The sequence below is a fragment of the Myotis daubentonii genome, chromosome 1 (assembly GCF_963259705.1).
Source record: "Myotis daubentonii chromosome 1, mMyoDau2.1, whole genome shotgun sequence".
NCBI classification, from domain to species: Eukaryota; Metazoa; Chordata; class Mammalia; order Chiroptera; family Vespertilionidae; genus Myotis; species Myotis daubentonii.
In genome coordinates this window covers 10110689-10127432 of record NC_081840.1, presented here as the reverse complement: position 1 = coordinate 10127432, position 16744 = coordinate 10110689, and the positions used below count along the sequence as shown (strand labels likewise).

The following is a 16744-nucleotide window of genomic DNA, read 5'->3' as shown; positions in this document are numbered from 1 at the left end:
CAATGGACAAAAACCCAACAGAATCTACAAGAGGATGGGTGTGGCCGGCCCGCCAGAGACAGGCTGAGAGAGTTCAGGAGAGAGAAGTGACTTCCCACCAGAGAAAGTCAGGAAAAGATAGGATGGGTACCTGGCTATATCTCCTCGGTAGAGAGACTTATACTCCCAGTTTGCAGGGTCTGGTTTCTTATCTGTTCTGAAGGTTTCTCCTGTCAGAGCCTGGATGTCCTCAAGCCAAACACAGCGGGGCCCAGCAGCAGCAGCAGCATTCTTTTCTTGGCTATGGGAGAAGGGAAGGTGAAGAAGGAAAAGGGAGAGGCACTTAACAACCTTCCATTAACATTTCACATTTGCAGCAACATGGAAGTTACACGTTTCAAACTCCACACGGCATCAAGGGAACCAGGTGCCCAAAATGCGCACATGCCATACAGACAAGAAGAGGAGGCCTGCTGCAAAAGCAGGTTTAAAATAGAAAGCAAACCTGTCAACACTAAGTGGCATTTTCCCAGAAAACAAGTCATCTCAGAACCTTACCTGAGGGGTACGGAGGTGTTCTTTTCCAAGTATTCCATTTAAATTACTGTAACCTGAATGTCAAATATATTCATAAACAAGCGATTTTTCTTTAAGAAAAGAAAAAAGGTGGGCGGCTCTTACTTCACCTTATTTGAAAGTGCTTGGGTTATTTATTCCAACCCTAAACTCAACAATGACAACAACAAAGGCCACAGTTGTGAATAGTTCCGCCTCAGATGTCACTTGGGATAAGTCTAAGTCTTGCTTTTCTGGCCTGGGCTCTGAGCACGGCTTTGCCTGCATGGACCCACCTCCTACATGAAGGGCAGAGCGCGCCCGCTGTAAGACAAGGCCCTGATTTATCCCTCTGAACCAATCTGTGAGCTGGCAGACTTTCAGCTCAGATACCAATGGAACCACTTCCCTAGGAGTCAAGTGAGAGGGAGGGGCGGGTTTTCTGGCATCTCACATCTTTCCTCCTCTAAAGAAAATCAGTTCATGCTGCTGCTGACAGATGCTGCCAAAGGTCGCAACAGCCATTAACTGTTGTCCCACCTGCTTTTTAGCTCTCCCGGACAGAAATGAGGATTCTGGAGGCTTCTAAATCATTCTTGGCTGGGAATACAAGAGAATGGTATTTCAGGGACACAAAGTAGCAATTCAATAAATATCTGTTAAATGACGTGTCTCGGGTTAACAGGGTGATGATAACACATCCCCCTTCAGAAACACTGTGGAGGGGTTTCTGTCAATGAAAACCATAGGGTCAGGCAAAGGGAGGGAAAGAGAAGGATGCATTCCAGAAAGAAAGGGAAAGCCAGCTGGGCAATAAAACAAAAAGTAAAAGGAAGGGCCAGCAGCAGACCATCCCTGGGGAGTGAACAAGCCCTAATCCCTCCCCTGCTGAGTATTCAGGTCAGGAAGCAGGATGTGGTCTGGGCTGTGCGCAGGGAGGAATCTGCCTCCCACCTGAAGGTGAAGAAGAAGTCATCCCAGGAAACAAAGTCAATTAGAAGCTATAGTCTCTGGGGAAGTCTCCCTTGATCTAGAGACCCACAGGGTGCATTACCCCCCATGAATCCGCTTTACTGACATCACAGAAAGACTCAGAACTCACCAATCAATATGGAAACAAACAATTCTTCCAGGTCACCTTCCCACAAAGAGACTACAGACAGTCATACTAAGAACGTAAAACCGGACAAAAACATTTTATTTTTATCTTATTGGGGATATTCTGCAAAACATCAACAAATTTAAAAATGCTGTCTGGGTCATAAAACCACCAGGAGGCTGCAAAGATCACCTCTGTTGTAGTTAAGCACAGGCGGCAAACAACTATCTTTCCAGTTCGAATGGTGGTTCCTGTGTGTGTTTGGGAAATCCTTTGAAGCTTTTCTGCCTTGGCTATAAAAAGGGACAGGTAGCTAATAGTGAATTTTCAGACGCTATAACGATTAATATATTTTTTTTTGAAGACATGCCAAAAAAGCAAGCATGTCAATAATATACTCACTGGTTCGCTTAACAAAAATGCATTTGGCGTGTGTATTACTACGCATCAAGCCCTGTGCCAAGGCCGGGAGGAACAATGGTCAGCAAGGGGGGCCTGGCTCCTGCCCACAGAAATTCCCACCTTTTTGCCTGACCCCTTATTTATCCTCTGAGAGCAAGTGTGGGTTACAGGGAGAGCGCCTGAAACACACGGAGGGCTAAATACACCTGGCATGTCAGAGGCCGGCATGTCCTCCATCACCGGTCAGACAACAGAAGGATCCTGAAGACTGCAGCGTCCGCCTCTCCAGTGGAAACTCTACGGGCCACGTCCTGAACCTGCTCCACACAGAGTTCTCACTGGCATCATGGAACTTCTGAGCATACAACAAAAGCAAATCACCCCTCGAGAATCGCAGAAATCTTACTAGCACTAAACTTTTAGTATGCCATGGACGGGTGCTTAACTTTTCTCTCTTCTCGACCGTATGAACAAAGAAAAAAAAAAAGTTAAATAGGGGATAATTCAGTATTTTCACCGCATACTCACTGTCCCGCCTCTGGGCAAAGGGCCTCCCTATGAAGGGGCTGTTAGACGAAGCAGGAGGAGCAGGGACCGTGAGGACCTACGCTGTGACCGTCTGCAGAAGGACTTGGACAATGCCCTCGAGGTAGGCAGCAGCCCAGGATGCACAGCAATGAAGCCCCAGAGAGGAAATACTGTGGTCATAGCTAGCTCATACCTCCAACTCAGTGGTTCTAAAAAATGTGAAATAAGAACAACAGCAACTATTATTTTAAGGGCTATAATTAACCTTAACAAAAAGTGTGTGAGGGGGTGCATAGAGGGGTGAAAGTGACTAAAAGGAAGATACAGCACAATGAGAAGAAGACGTTTCTCTTATTCTTGATAAATGTGGAGCCAACGGCCCCTTCGAGTGAACTAGCCCAGACGCTCACCATGTGCACATTTGCCATCTTTCAAAACTCCCAAGGATTTTTTTTTGTCTAAATCAGATTTTGACATAATCATTACCATGCCTAACATTTCTCAAACAAAATCATGACCCTAATTTGTTAAAAATTTTTCTTTATGTTGACAGGGTGGTAGAACTATTTTTTCCCCAGCTTTGTTGAGATATTTTTTTACTTTGTTTGACTGAGTAAAGTTAAATAATCATTTAACCGCTTAAGTTATGGCAGTAATCGGGGGAGAAAAATTAAAGATTTAGAAGATCACAGGTGTTGAGGCAGGACACCTACCTCAGTGTCCCCGGTCCTCTGCTGCCGCCTCTGAGGCCTCTGGGGGATTTGTCCTTTTCGGAGTCAGTGTCTGGTTCGGACCCACTGCTGCTGGACTGCCCGCGTTTTCTCTTGGTTTTCTTGTGGTGCTGATGCTTCCTCTTCTTCTTTTTCTCCTTCTTCTTTTTCCTGCTTGCTTGTCTGAGGTTTCTGTTCGAGTCACTTTCATCTGATAGCTCTGATTTCAGAGGACTCCTGTTTGGGAAAATCCACATTAGACTTTTTAGAAGAGAACGAGGGGAAATAATATGTAAATAAGTAACCAAATAAACAAGTCTATAAAAGGACATTCTAAAAGTGCTCACAGAGACTTACTATTTGCCCATGTATCATAAAATATCTTCCTGGATCACAACTCACCTTAAAATAAAAGTTGGATCTAAAGTAAAACCAGGTAAAGAAATTCTAATAGCTTCTGAAGCTATACTTTGATATCTATACATTTTTAAATGAAAGTAATCTACCAGTTATTTTATCAAATATAGTATTTTTAAAAGCAACATTAGAAAAGGTTTCTTTTCTTCTTTTTTTTTTTTTTTTAATATACTTCATTGATTTTTTACAGAGAGGAAGGGAGAAGGATAGAGAGTTAGAAACATCAATGAGAGAGAAACACCGATCAGCTGCCTCCTGCACACCCCCCACTGGGGATGTGCCCGCAACCAAGGTACATGCCCTTGACTGGAATCGAACCTGGGACCCTTCAGTCCGCAGGCCGACGCGCTATCCACTGGGCCAAACTGGTTAGGGCAAGGTTTATTTTCTTCATCATTACTGAAATATCTACAAACAACTCCCTCTCATGTATCAACTACTCTCAACTTTCAATGGCTTCTTCCGCTTTGGGAGAACATGGCTTCCGGGGTTCATCGTATTTATTAATGGACCATCTAGTCTATATTGGCGGGCGAGTGAGCTCATTTCTCAATTCAATCATCTACAACAATATTCTTTCAAAGCTGGGTAGAGATGTGTACCATTTTGCTTTTCCCAACATTTCCATGAGATTTCTCCTATGCTATTGTGGAGGTCTAGAAGGAGCTACCCCAAGGAGTGCCTCAGTGATAGGCAGATTGCTTTGAGCTAAAGGCAATTTTAGCTTCAGGCTCAAGAGAAACTTCTCCTCCCTCCCCGATTCCTTAACTACCTAGAAGAAGCTGAATTAGAGACCCTGGCCCATAAGAGATTGTCATAGCTTCTTCTGACCTACCTATAGGTCAGGAAACTTCTATTTTACTAAAGGTCTGCTCTTATTATCCTGCAATGACCTTCTGAAGGCACCTCACCTCACCCCTCATTCAGGATGTCTCCCTTTCTATCTCTGAACCTCCCATGCATGCGGGTCTCTTCCTCTCTCCTGTATGTGGGGTTCCCGTGCACGCTATATTAAATTCTATTTTCTCTTGTCAATCTACCTCCTGTTGAAATATTATTTTGCTAGCCAAAAAGAACCAGAGGAAAGAAAGGAAAAACTTCCCCCTTCCCCACATTATATTATGCAAGTGCCTTCTACTTTTACAAAAATGTTGAAAATGCAACTGAAGAAATAGCTGAATTCTATGTTTATCAATATTCTAAAGGTTACTAATGAGGTTAGTAAATAAGAGTCACAGTGATGCCATTTCCCTCATGGGCTAATTACTGGCAGTAACTGTGTCACGCAGTTGCCACTGCAATGCAAAGGGGGAAAGGAATAAGAGTGAGGTAAGGGAAAATAGTCAAAGGTCGCCTCATTACTCTCAGTGAGAGCTTTACTTAGCTCTTTGTCATAGGGTTTTCTAAGGAGGCTCATTCAGGCTAAGCCATAGGTGGTCACTGACAAAGACTCAAACTCCATCTCCCAAAAGTACTACCTCGTCAGTGGTGACCCTTCAGAAACAAGAGCTGCGGCCTCTTCAGTTTGTTGGCTCAGAGTTGTGACGGTTTCAACACAAAAGCTTGGGTTGCTCAGCCAATCTAATTCTGCACACGCAAAAGAGAGAAAAGACCAATGAAACGAGCTCAGTATAATTTCTAAGGCAGGAAATCCATCTTACCAGCTCACATCCTCATTCACAGCCAATGTCAGCCAGACATTTAGAATAGTCCACAGAAGCGGAAGGTAATCCATGAAATTTTTATTTCACAGGGCATGGGGCTGAAATCCTCTGTGATATGAGGCTGCGGCTTAAGCAAAAGCCATGTAACAAGTGTGGCCTAAAAGGCAACCAGGCTTTATGCATTCCATCCACTCTACTGAGCAGGAAGGCCTCGTAAGCATTAGTTTTTAATGACCTCAAATTTGATCTAGGCAATTCCAAAAAGTTAAAAAATCAAGTCATGCATAAAAGCCCGCCATACTTACCATTGTCACAGAAGAGTAAGACTCTTTTCTTTAAAAGAATATTCTAATGTTCTATCTGAGTTAACATAAACCTGCCCTTATAACAACACTCCTCTGAAAATAGAAACACAAGGGTGGCTCAGTTGGTTGGAGTATCATCCATCCCATACACCAAAAAGTTGTGGGTTTGGTCCCCAGTCAGGGCACATATGAGAGGCAACTGATCAGGTGAAGATTTAAAAACATACACACACAAGGTGTCAACTTTTCTAACTAAAGTTAAAATTATATAAGATACTAACAATGACTCTCCTGGCCAGTGTGGCTCAGTTGGCTGGAGTGTCATCCCATGCACCAAAAAGTGGCGAGTTCAGTTCCCAGTAGGGCCAGTGCGGGAGGCAACCAACCGATTGATGTTTCTCTCTCTCCCTCTCTCCCTTCCTCTCTGTAAAATCAACAAATAAAAATAAATAGTAACAATGATTATTTATTAATAACAGATTAAATGTCTGAAACAATTTTTCTGCTTACCCATTAATTTCTAACTCTTCTACAATGAACTATTTATAAATTACTTATTTTCTAACTTTTAGGTGTCTCAGCTATGAAGGAAAGTAAGAAAATCATAGGTCGGGAGAAGGAAGGGGGACCAACGAGGGGTTTATATTTGTCCTACTTTGCTTTAGGATGGGTGGTCAGGGCATATTCTTAGGCTGAAAAGATGGGTGCAGTTAGAATAGAAAAGGGTAATTAGATTTTTAACAGTTGTACTGGCATATTATTTATATACCATAAGGTTTAACCTTATAAAATGTACAATTCAGTGGGATTTAGAATATGGTGTAATATCACTATAAAATAATTTTAGGACATTTTCATCATCCCAAAGGAAACCCCATACCTGTTAACAGTTACTCTCCACCACCCACCTCCTATTCTCCCACCCCAACTCCAGTCCTAGGTAACCACTTATCATTTTTCTCTACATACTTGCCTATTTTGGACTTTTAATATAAATAAGATCATACAACACATGGTCTTTTGTAACTGGCTTCTCTCACTTGACATGTTTTCAAGATTCATCCATGCTATAGCATGTACCACTACTTTATTCCTTTTTATTGCCAAATAATATTTTATGGATTATACCACATTTTACCTATTCATCAGTTAATGGATACTTGGGTTGTTTCCACTTTGGGGCTATGATGAATATCGCTGCCATAAACATTCATGTGCAGGTTTTTATATGAACGCGTGTTTTCATTTCTCCTGGGCTGATGTCTAGGAGCAGAATTGCTAGGTAATTCATGCTTGGCATTATGAGGAACTGCCAGGCTGTTTTCCAAACTGGCTGCACCATTTTACATTCCCACTAACAATGTATGAGGATTCCAATTTCTCCACATCCTTGCCAACTTGCTACTGTCTTTTATATTACAGTCGTCTGAGTGGTGTGATATATTTTCTCATTGTAGTTTTGATTTCCATTTCCCTGATGATTACTGATATTGAGCAACTTTTCATGTGTTCATTGCCATTCATACTGGACTAGAAATAGCTATTCATTGCCCATTTCTTAATTGGATTGCCTTTTTATTATTGAGTTATAAGCGTTCTTTACATATTTTGTATTCTAGTCCCTGGTGACAAGTATTTTGTTTTCTTCACTGCTATACCCCAGCACTGGACCCAGTGACTGGCATACAGTAGTAGGAGTTTAATAAATATTGGTGAAAAACAGGAAAGGAAGGAAGGAAAATTCCTCAGGAGGAGAGGTACGTTAAAAAGCACAGGAAAGGGGGAAAGAAGAGAGGGATTCTAATTAAGTGCCTACAATAAGCCAAGCATCAGGGTAAGCACTGTACATCTTTATCTGTTAATCCTCTATGGGATGATGATCTCTGCTATACAGCAGAGGAAACTAAGGCTCAAAGGGACTAAGTCACTTATAAAGTCAGACCCAGTAAGTGCTAAACAACCGTGCACACAATCTTTTTTCTACTGTCTCCTTGCTCCTTCTGAGGTTGGTTCCCTTCCCTTGGGCCTAATTCCCGGCAAGAGGCATGTGAAAATAGTTCCGGTTGCTTGCTGAGATGACAATTATTTCCACAACAACTGGATTCTAGAGTGAACAGAGGGAAAGAAAAGCGGGGAGAGGTGGAAAAAACATGCAAGGAGAGGTGCTCTCGAACAATTCCAGGGTATTTTTACACAAAGATTCTAGATGGTGACAACAGCTTGGAGGAAAGGTAAACAGATACAATGTCAAAAACACAGTGTGCCTCTCCAAGGTCCTTCAGAAGGCACAGAAGGAGTTTGTAAGGTGCAATTAAGGCATATAGGATCATGGGGGCGGGGGGAGAGTGCGGAGAGAGAGAGTATAAAGAACTAACAACTCTTGGGTTTTGAACTCAAATAATCACTGGCCCTCTGTGTGACATTCATTTCAAATGATCTTTTGTCGGTGTAAACCAAGCATGTCAAACGCACGGCCCGCGGGCCGCATGCGGCCCAGCCAATATAACGGTATGTAAGAATCATTTTAATAAAAATTTCATAACTTAATTTTTACAATAGCCTATTATACATAATTATTAATAACAAACTACGTTCGCTAATGACTGATTACAGAATCGTGTTGCATTTATTTCCCTTCCGTGCCTTCCGCGCAGGCACACCATTTCTCTCCACTAATACTAGCAGCGAATATTTTAGCAGCCGCGTGCCACGTCATTGGTCTTGGACTGACTTGTTCAGTGTGAGCAACAGGAAGTACTTCGCTTTTGGAGAACAAGAAAAATAGGTTTATTTGCCTTACGCTTATTAATTTGTGCAGTTATTCAGTGTCTGGTAATGTTCAAGAAAAAATATTAATTTTTATTAAAATGTTCTATTATTTTATGTTAACGATGACTCATTTATTTCAGCCCTTTGTAGTCACATGTCTCTATCGAAATAAACCTATGTTCCATGAAAATTGAAGCTCTTGATTTTTTGCGGCCACATAAACTTAAACCTTGTTTATTTGGCCTGTGTTAGCCTTTGAATTTGACATGCTTGTTCTAAACTAAAGGTCAACAACTCACACCCCTATAGGATCCAGGTTAGTAACGATTACTGTGACATTATAGGGAGTGACAACAGAAAAAAGACAAAACAAAAATATTTTGCCAGCCAAACAAATACACCAACTGGTTTCCAGCTTCCCTCTTCTTCCTCCAACTCCTTTCTTCCCAAACTAAAAGCAACACGAGGGCAGAAGCCATAACCACTCACTCCTGTATTCCCAACTCCCAGCACAAAGTAACTGGACTCATAAGTATTTGTCCCATAATGAATGAATAAAGATCTGAACCATATCTTTTCATCTTTGTATCCCAGCACCTAATTTACTGAACAAATGGAAGAGATTTTAAAAAGTATGCCATTAGGTAGGTATAAAGTACAACTATTATAACTCTTCTAGACTTCACTGTAAATAGAGATTTAATAATTTAAAGAATAGAGTGCTGAATACTTACTATGTGCCGGGCACAGTTCTCGGCTTTGGAGGGTACCGTGGTGAACAAGATAGGCCAGGCCTCTGCTCCTATAGTGCTTATACTTAATCATAACCTTATACTTAACATAAATTCTGAATCACAACTGGATAAAGTATCCAATTCTATACCCATTCCCTATCCTATTATAACCAAATAGCATTGATTACTAGTTTGTTTAAGTGAACTCAGGTGAAGGCCACACCTCCAGGGATGGTAATTCAAAAGACATTTCTAGGGCTCATTGCATAAATAAATTAGCATATGTATTAAGGAAGGGGTTCCTTTAAAAAGAATGAGCCAAGCTCTTCATTTTGATCAAAACCCTTACTTTGTGACAAAGAATCTGACAGCACAAACATTCCTACAAAAAGCACCAGAAAACGTGGCTCAAAACTACACCTAAAAATGGTGAGCCCTGGCTGGTTTGGCTAGAGCCTCGGCCTCTGGACTAATGGGTCCCAGGTACGATTCCAGTCAGAGGCACATGCCTGGGTTGCGGGCTCGATCCCCAGTGGGGGGTGTGCATGAGGCAGCCAATCAGTGATTCTCTCTCATCATTGATGTTTCTATCTCTCTCTCCCCCTCTCCTTTCCTCTCTGAAATCAATAAAAATATTTTTTAAAGTGGTGATTAAAGAGAACCTAGGCAAAGATAGCTCCTGCATGAAGTAAACCTACAATTTGAAAACACCCAGACCCACAGATAATGTATAAACAACCAAAACCAGAGCATGTTAATATCATAGTGTGGTTTCTAACACAAGTTCTGGAGTCAGAAGAACCTGTGTTCAAACACTGGCTTTATTATTTATTAGTTGTACAACACTGAATAAGATAATCTGAGTCTATTTCATTCAGCACTTTTTTTTACTGAGAGCCAGGCACTGTTCTAGATGCTAGGAATGCAAAACCAATACAACAAACCAAACATGACCCTCAGGGAGCTGACACACTGGCAGTCATTGTATGCAATGGGACAAACGCCAAAATAGAGAAAACACTCAGCATAAAATCAGAGCACATACTTAGGTCCCCTCATCCAAACTAGATATGGATCAGAGAAGGCTGCCTGGAAGAGCATCTCATTTAAGACCTAAAGCAGCGGTTCTCAACCTGAGGGTCGCGACCCCTTTGGGGGTCGAACGACCCTTTCACAGGGGTTGCCCAAGACCATCAGAAAACACATATATAATTACATATTGTTTTTGTGATTAATCACTATGCTTTAATTATGTTCAATTTGTAACAATGGAAATACATCCTGCATATCAGATATTTACATTACGATTCATAACAGTAGCAAAATTACAGTTATGAAGTAGCAACGAAAATAATTTTATGGTTGGGGGGTCACCACAACATGAGGAACTGTATTAAAGGGTCACGGCATTAGGAAGGTTGAGAACCACTGACCTAAAGGATGAGAAGGACTTAGGCAAATATGCTCCCAAGAAACACCCAGGCAGAGGACGCAGCTTATACTATACTTCGGGTTGTCCCAATAGTGTCGAGGAAAGTTCTTCATAAAATAACTGAGCTAACAAATATATGAGGGATGCTAAAATTAGAAAATAACCATTTTGTAACCCCAACGAAATAATAGAGCTAAGCAATAATCATAAATGGCTGCAAAGATTATTAAGTGAAGACTGACAGTGGAAAGTTTATAAAGGGAGTGTTGCTCTTGTCATTTATCTTAGCCAGTATTTATTGGACATCTCGGTATCCTGCATGGATAATGTTTGTAATGTTTGTAAAATACTATATTTTAAAAATATAGTGGATGAGTCCGGTTGTCCAGGAACCCACTGATGGATCTTAACATCACTAAGGGAGAGAAAACTAGACAGCGGATCTTCCTGATCTGATTCAACACCGAGTGCAGAGCACCTCCAATGAGCTATTTTCAACTAAAAAAAAAATTATGCCTGAATCTAATTAACTCTCTAGATATAATTACCAGTTTACAGGAAACACTGGGAGAAGCATATTAAACGACACCATGAGGATTTGGTGGAAAATATGTATGGGGCAAACAATCCAGTTTCCACAACAAATCACAGTGGAAAACAGAGGGGAGGAAGAAACCTTTATACTTAAAAGGCACTGAGAGACATACTCACAAAATGCAACGTTGCATCTTTTTTGGATCCCGACTTAAACAAACGAACTATAAAAGGCCATTTTTGAGACAAGCTGGGAAGTCTGAACATTGACAATGAGATGACATTAATTTCATTGAGTAATACGTTGTTTAAATTTTTAAAAATACAGTACTTTACAAACAACACTTTTACAAACATTATCCATGCAGGATACCCAGACGTCCAATAAGTACTAGTTAAAAGACAAGAGCAACACTCCCCTTATGAACCTTCCACGTCACCCTTCCATAATAAAAGGATAAGCCCTTGGCCTGTTACTCAAGTCACTACCTTCCCTCATCACCAGTCCCAACCATATTTCCCAAGGCTCCTATATTTCCTCTATATTTCCAGACAAACTGGACTATTTGCAGTTCTCTGCACAGGTCTCATGCTCCCCTTCCTGCATGCCTTCTAAGGCTCTGGAATGCCCTTCCACTAACTCTATTTGTCTAAACCCCACCCTCTTGAAGACCCGCCTCTAAAGTTAGCTCCTACATAAAGCCTTATATGAAGCTCCCATGAGAAGTCATTATTCCCATAGTTAACCTATCCTATACAGTGGGGCCTTGACTTACGAGTTTAATTTGTTCCGTGACGGAGCTCGTAACTCAAATTACTCGTATGTCAAATCAAAAAGTGAACGAGTGAGACACGTGATGCTGGGCTGATGTTGTGGCGTTCACTGTGACGTTCGCTGTGCCAACTAGCGGTGGGGTATCTGAAGCTGGCTCGTAACCCAAATTTTAGCTCGCAACTCAAAGCAAAAAATCGGCCGAGAGACGGCTCGTAGCTCGAAAAACTCGTTAGTCGGGACACTTGTAAGTCAAGGCCCCACTGTATAATAAAACCCTTATATGCAAATCCACCGGTGGCTATGACACGCACTGACCACCAGGGGGCAGATGCTCGATGCAGGAGCTGCCCCTTGGTGGTCAGTGCGCTCCCACAGGGGGAGCTCTGCTCAGCCAGAAGCCAAGCTCAAGGCTGGAGAGCTCAGGAGCCTCTCCTGCATCCACTGCAGGCCTCTGGGCAGTAAGGAGCGAGGGGTTCCAGACTGCACAGGCCAGGCTGAGGGACTCCCCGAGTGCACGAATTGCATGCATCAGGCCTCTAGTGACATCTATAACATCCTGCCTTGTACTGCTATTTCTTTGTTAAACACCTACTACTGTTCTCTACAGTCAGCAAATATGTAGTGAACATCTACTCTGTTTTTGACCTATGCTAGGGGCTGAGTGTGCTATAGTGGACAGACACTGTCCTGGTCACATGGAGATTAGAGTCCGTAAAGGATGATCAAAATTGCACTAATTATATAAGAAATTACTCACAATTACTGTATTACCAGAATATAGATGTCAGCGCCATCTGAGAGGATGTAAGAGGTGTCAGATACAACTGGACTCCGCCACATTAAGCCATGACTTAGAATTCCTGTACGTTACAATTCCCTGTAGGCATACCTCCTATTCCCTTTACTGTGCTTCACAGGTGTTCCATTTTTTACGAATGGAAGACCCTCCACCAACAAGAATACAACTCGCTTAACTGCGGGGTAGTCTGGAACCAAACTCTCAACATCTCGGAGGCATGCCTGTCAGTGCCTCAGTTTTTAACACTGCAGACCTCCAGGGGACGGTTAAGGCTGACATACTACATGGTAGGCCATCACCCGGCACACAGTAGGCTCTCAAAAAATAAATGTCACGTCTATTCCCAGCCGCTGTGCCTGTCGGGAGAGAAACAGTTTGACTGGGCTGGGGGTCCTCATGCCCCAGCTCTCGGCCTGCCTAAAGCCAGAACCCAATCAGCGTTTCAGGAATAAGCACAACAGGAGGAGGGCACCAGAACACCCAGCATTTGCGCCAGGGGTTTCCTTGACGCGTGGGGCACCATTATCACCACTTTATAGGCGAAGTAACTGAGGCTCAGAGGAAGAATGACTATGGAAGTCCCAGCTCCAGGGTCCCTCCGAGGTCTTTCTCCTTCCGTAACTCTAGGACTCGCGCGCCTAAGGAGCCGGGACCCGGACAGGGGCCCTTCCCAGGAGGCTTTGCAGCGCCGCGGGGAACTCTGGGACACAGGTGGACCAACAAATCCAAAGCCAGGGGGCGGAGGAACTACGTCTTAAGCCCGCCGAGTGTCTTCTTCGTCCCTTCTGTGCGCTTACCTTTCCTGGCGCTCCCGCTATCGGGAGCCTCACTAACGCCCGCAAAGGCCGGGAAGAGCGCCATGGTCGCAGGCCGCACCGCGTGCCCGGCTACATAAATGGCGCCCGGCGAGCGGACGCCGGTAGTGAGGCCATCGTGGTCGCGGTGCACTCTGGGAAGTGTGGTTTTCCTGGCGCTCACTCAGGCGGGGCGGGAAGGGGCGGGGCTGGCAGGGCGGGGCCAGTCCCGGTAATTTGGATACGAGCAAGTTTCCGTGAGAATCGTTAAAAAGGCGGAGACTGAGAGTTGGAATTGTTCGGAGCGGGAAATGCTAGGAAGTTAGGATTGCAATTCCACTCCTGAACTCACACCATCGCTTACTAACCGGGTTGAGTTCATCTAACTCTCTAAGCTCTAGTTTCCTTGTCTGCAAAAAGTTTAGAAAATTGAATGAGCATATAGGTAAGGTACTTAATTAACATTGTCCCTGGAAAGCACTTAAAAATTAGCTATTATGTGAGTTGTGACTGCAAGTCCAAGGGAAAGCTATGTGGGATATCCAAATTTCAATAAGTTTACCATGTTAAATATCTTAGAAATAGCAAAAAAGAATGCAAGGTCATATCAAGTTCAAGTCTTTGCTAGTTAGAAAATACATTTACCCACCTATGAAGGATGCTTGACTAAAAAAGAAAAAAAAAACAATAAAAAAAACAACTAATTAAGCCTGCTAGAAATATAAGGGATTAAAAAAATAAAAAAAGACAATTTTAAAGACATCATACCACCTAGACTTAATCAACCAAATCCAGAATATGGGAAATTATAGAAAACAACCCAGTTTCTTCAACAAATCAATGGCACAAGGGGATGGAAGATTGCAATAGATGAAAAGACTTTGGAGACCAAATGCAATACAGTATATGGCCTCATTATGATTCTGATTGGACAAATTGTAAAAAGACCTTTTTTAGGCAAGTGGAGAAATAAGAGGTGAATAAGAGGAGTATTAGATGACATCTAGTAATTCTTAATTCTAGACAAACTACTGGCACTAAGGTTCCTTTTAAAAGTTTTAATATGTTAGAGATACATGCTCTATTATTTGCAGGTGAAAACAGATAAATGAAAATACATTTTTTGGATCCCTGAGAGTTGGAAGATCTTTAGAGTTAGAGAGGAAATGAATTAGGAACCGAAAGATGCAAATCTAATCAAGGAACGGACAGACTCTTGCTGCCCCCAGATGAGCACTGTGTGATCCCAAGATGAGCACCCATCAAGCCTCAGAGGCCTCTACGGAGTATTTTCCAAAGGGACTTAGTAGGGCAGTAGTGGTGGTAAACCCTGCATGTCTGCAACTATAAAACTCAGGTCCTACCAAAATCTCTGCTGTTGCCTCAGTTAATTGGGGCAGCATCTCCCTCCCTCAGCAGATCAGCTCTGGTTACTGGGATGGTGACAGTCTTCCCCAGGGCTTCCTATCTTCCCACTTCAGGAAAATAACTAATAGGCAAGGTTTAGGAGAATCAAAACCATAGTTTCTGTAGTAAGAAGAAATCTGGATATATTAGATATTTTCTGTACTACAAATGTGTGCAAGAATTTGGCTTGAGATACTCCCTTATGAGAACAATTTAAAGTGTATGGTTGAGTAACTGAAATAGACTCCTGACTTTAAGTTGAAAGCTTATGAAGCCTAACCAGAGTTTCAGAACATCTAAAAAAATTCAAAGTTTACCACATTTAGCCCTGGCTTGTGTGGCTCGGTTGGGAATCGTCCCATACACCAAAAGGTTGTGGGTTCAATTCCCAGTCAGGCACATGCCCAGGCTGTGAGTTCGATCCCCAATAAAGGGTGTGCAGGAGGCAACCAATTGATGTTCTGCTCTCACAACAATGTTACTCTTTCTCCCTCTCTCTAAAAATCAATAAAATTACTTTTTAAAAAATAATAAAGTTTACCTAATTTGTGAGTATAATTGGGACTTTATAAAAATTAATACTTGAAAAAGATTGATGTACTGTCAGGTGGTAACTGAAGTACCTGAAAAGGAAAGAAAATGTATTCAATATATAACTTTATATGAAATGTATAAATTCCAGCAGAGGTCAGCAAACATTTTCTTAACGGGTCAGGTAGTAAATATGTTAAGCTTTGTGGGCCAGAGGCTCTCTGTCACAACTATTCAGTTGTGCCATTTATTGGGAAAGCAGCCATTCTATATAATAAAAGCCTAATATGCTAAGTGTCCAGTCATCTGGTCGGCCATTCAAGCAATCAAAGCGCAATATGCTAATGATATGCTACGGCAGCTGAATTGCTTATTATGACGTGCACTGACCAACAGGGGGCAGACAGTCAACCGGTGGACCAGTCGCTATGATGTGCACTGACCACCAGGGGGCAGACACTCCGACAGGTAGGTGAGCTTGCTTCTGGGGTTTGGCCAATTGGGACTGAGCGAGATGGGCCGGATATGCCCTGGAGCCCTCCCGTGGTCCCTCCCCAGCTGGCCAACCTCCTGAGTCCCTCCCTGGCCCCAATCATGCACCGGTGGGGTCCCTCAGACTGGCCTGCGCCCTCTCGCAATCCAGGCTGAGGGTCTCCCCACCCCCGAGTGCACGAATTTCATGCACCGGGGCTCTAGTAGATAATAAACATATAAATGAATGGACATGGCTGAGTTCTAATAAAAAGTTATTTATAAACACAAGTAGCAAGCCCTAGGCTATAGCTTGCCAACCCCAAAGGGCCTTCTATTAAACTGGGCAGCCTTTATAAATTGAAACAAACAGTATTCAAGACCCCTTGAAATTATTGCTAGATTTTATAGACTTAAAATTTTAAGCAGAACTTGAACATTTAAGGACATCGTTCTTCAATTAAAACATTTATTATTACATAGCCAACTAGTTTTGCTGTTAAAATTTTATAGGCATTATAGTGGTGTTGTGGTTATATGTTTATTAAAGAGTCCATTCTTTTTTAGAAGTACATACTAAAATATTTGCAGGGGAAAAGGTATGATGCCTAGGATTTGCTTCAAATACGGGAGGGAGTTCATGGGTGGAGGTATGGCTGAAACAAGGTTGACCCTAAATTAGTAATGTTGAAGCTAGGTAATGTGTTCATGGGGGTTCATACATTATTTGGAACTTTTTTGTTAGGTATGTTTAAATGTTCCATGATACAGAAATTTTAGACTAAAAATGTTTAAGTTTTTTAAAGCATAACAATAAATAGGAACAAACTACTGATACA

At 42.3% G+C, this 16744-nt stretch overlaps 1 protein-coding gene across 1 annotated transcript in view; it reads right to left on the bottom strand.

Moving 5' to 3' along the window:
* The window catches only part of NRDE2 (NRDE-2, necessary for RNA interference, domain containing), a 45289-nt gene extending 31638 nt beyond the window's left edge, over positions 1-13651 (bottom strand). The window contains exons 1-4 of the mRNA XM_059688253.1: positions 13500-13651; positions 5169-5277; positions 3277-3510; positions 131-280 (exon numbers count right to left, since the gene is read on the bottom strand). Coding sequence (XP_059544236.1) covers positions 131-280; positions 3277-3510; positions 5169-5277; positions 13500-13563 — 557 coding nt within the window. The 5' untranslated portion in view covers positions 13564-13651. The remainder of the gene's footprint in view (positions 1-130; positions 281-3276; positions 3511-5168; positions 5278-13499) is intronic.
* Between the last annotated feature and the right edge of the window lie 3093 nt (positions 13652-16744).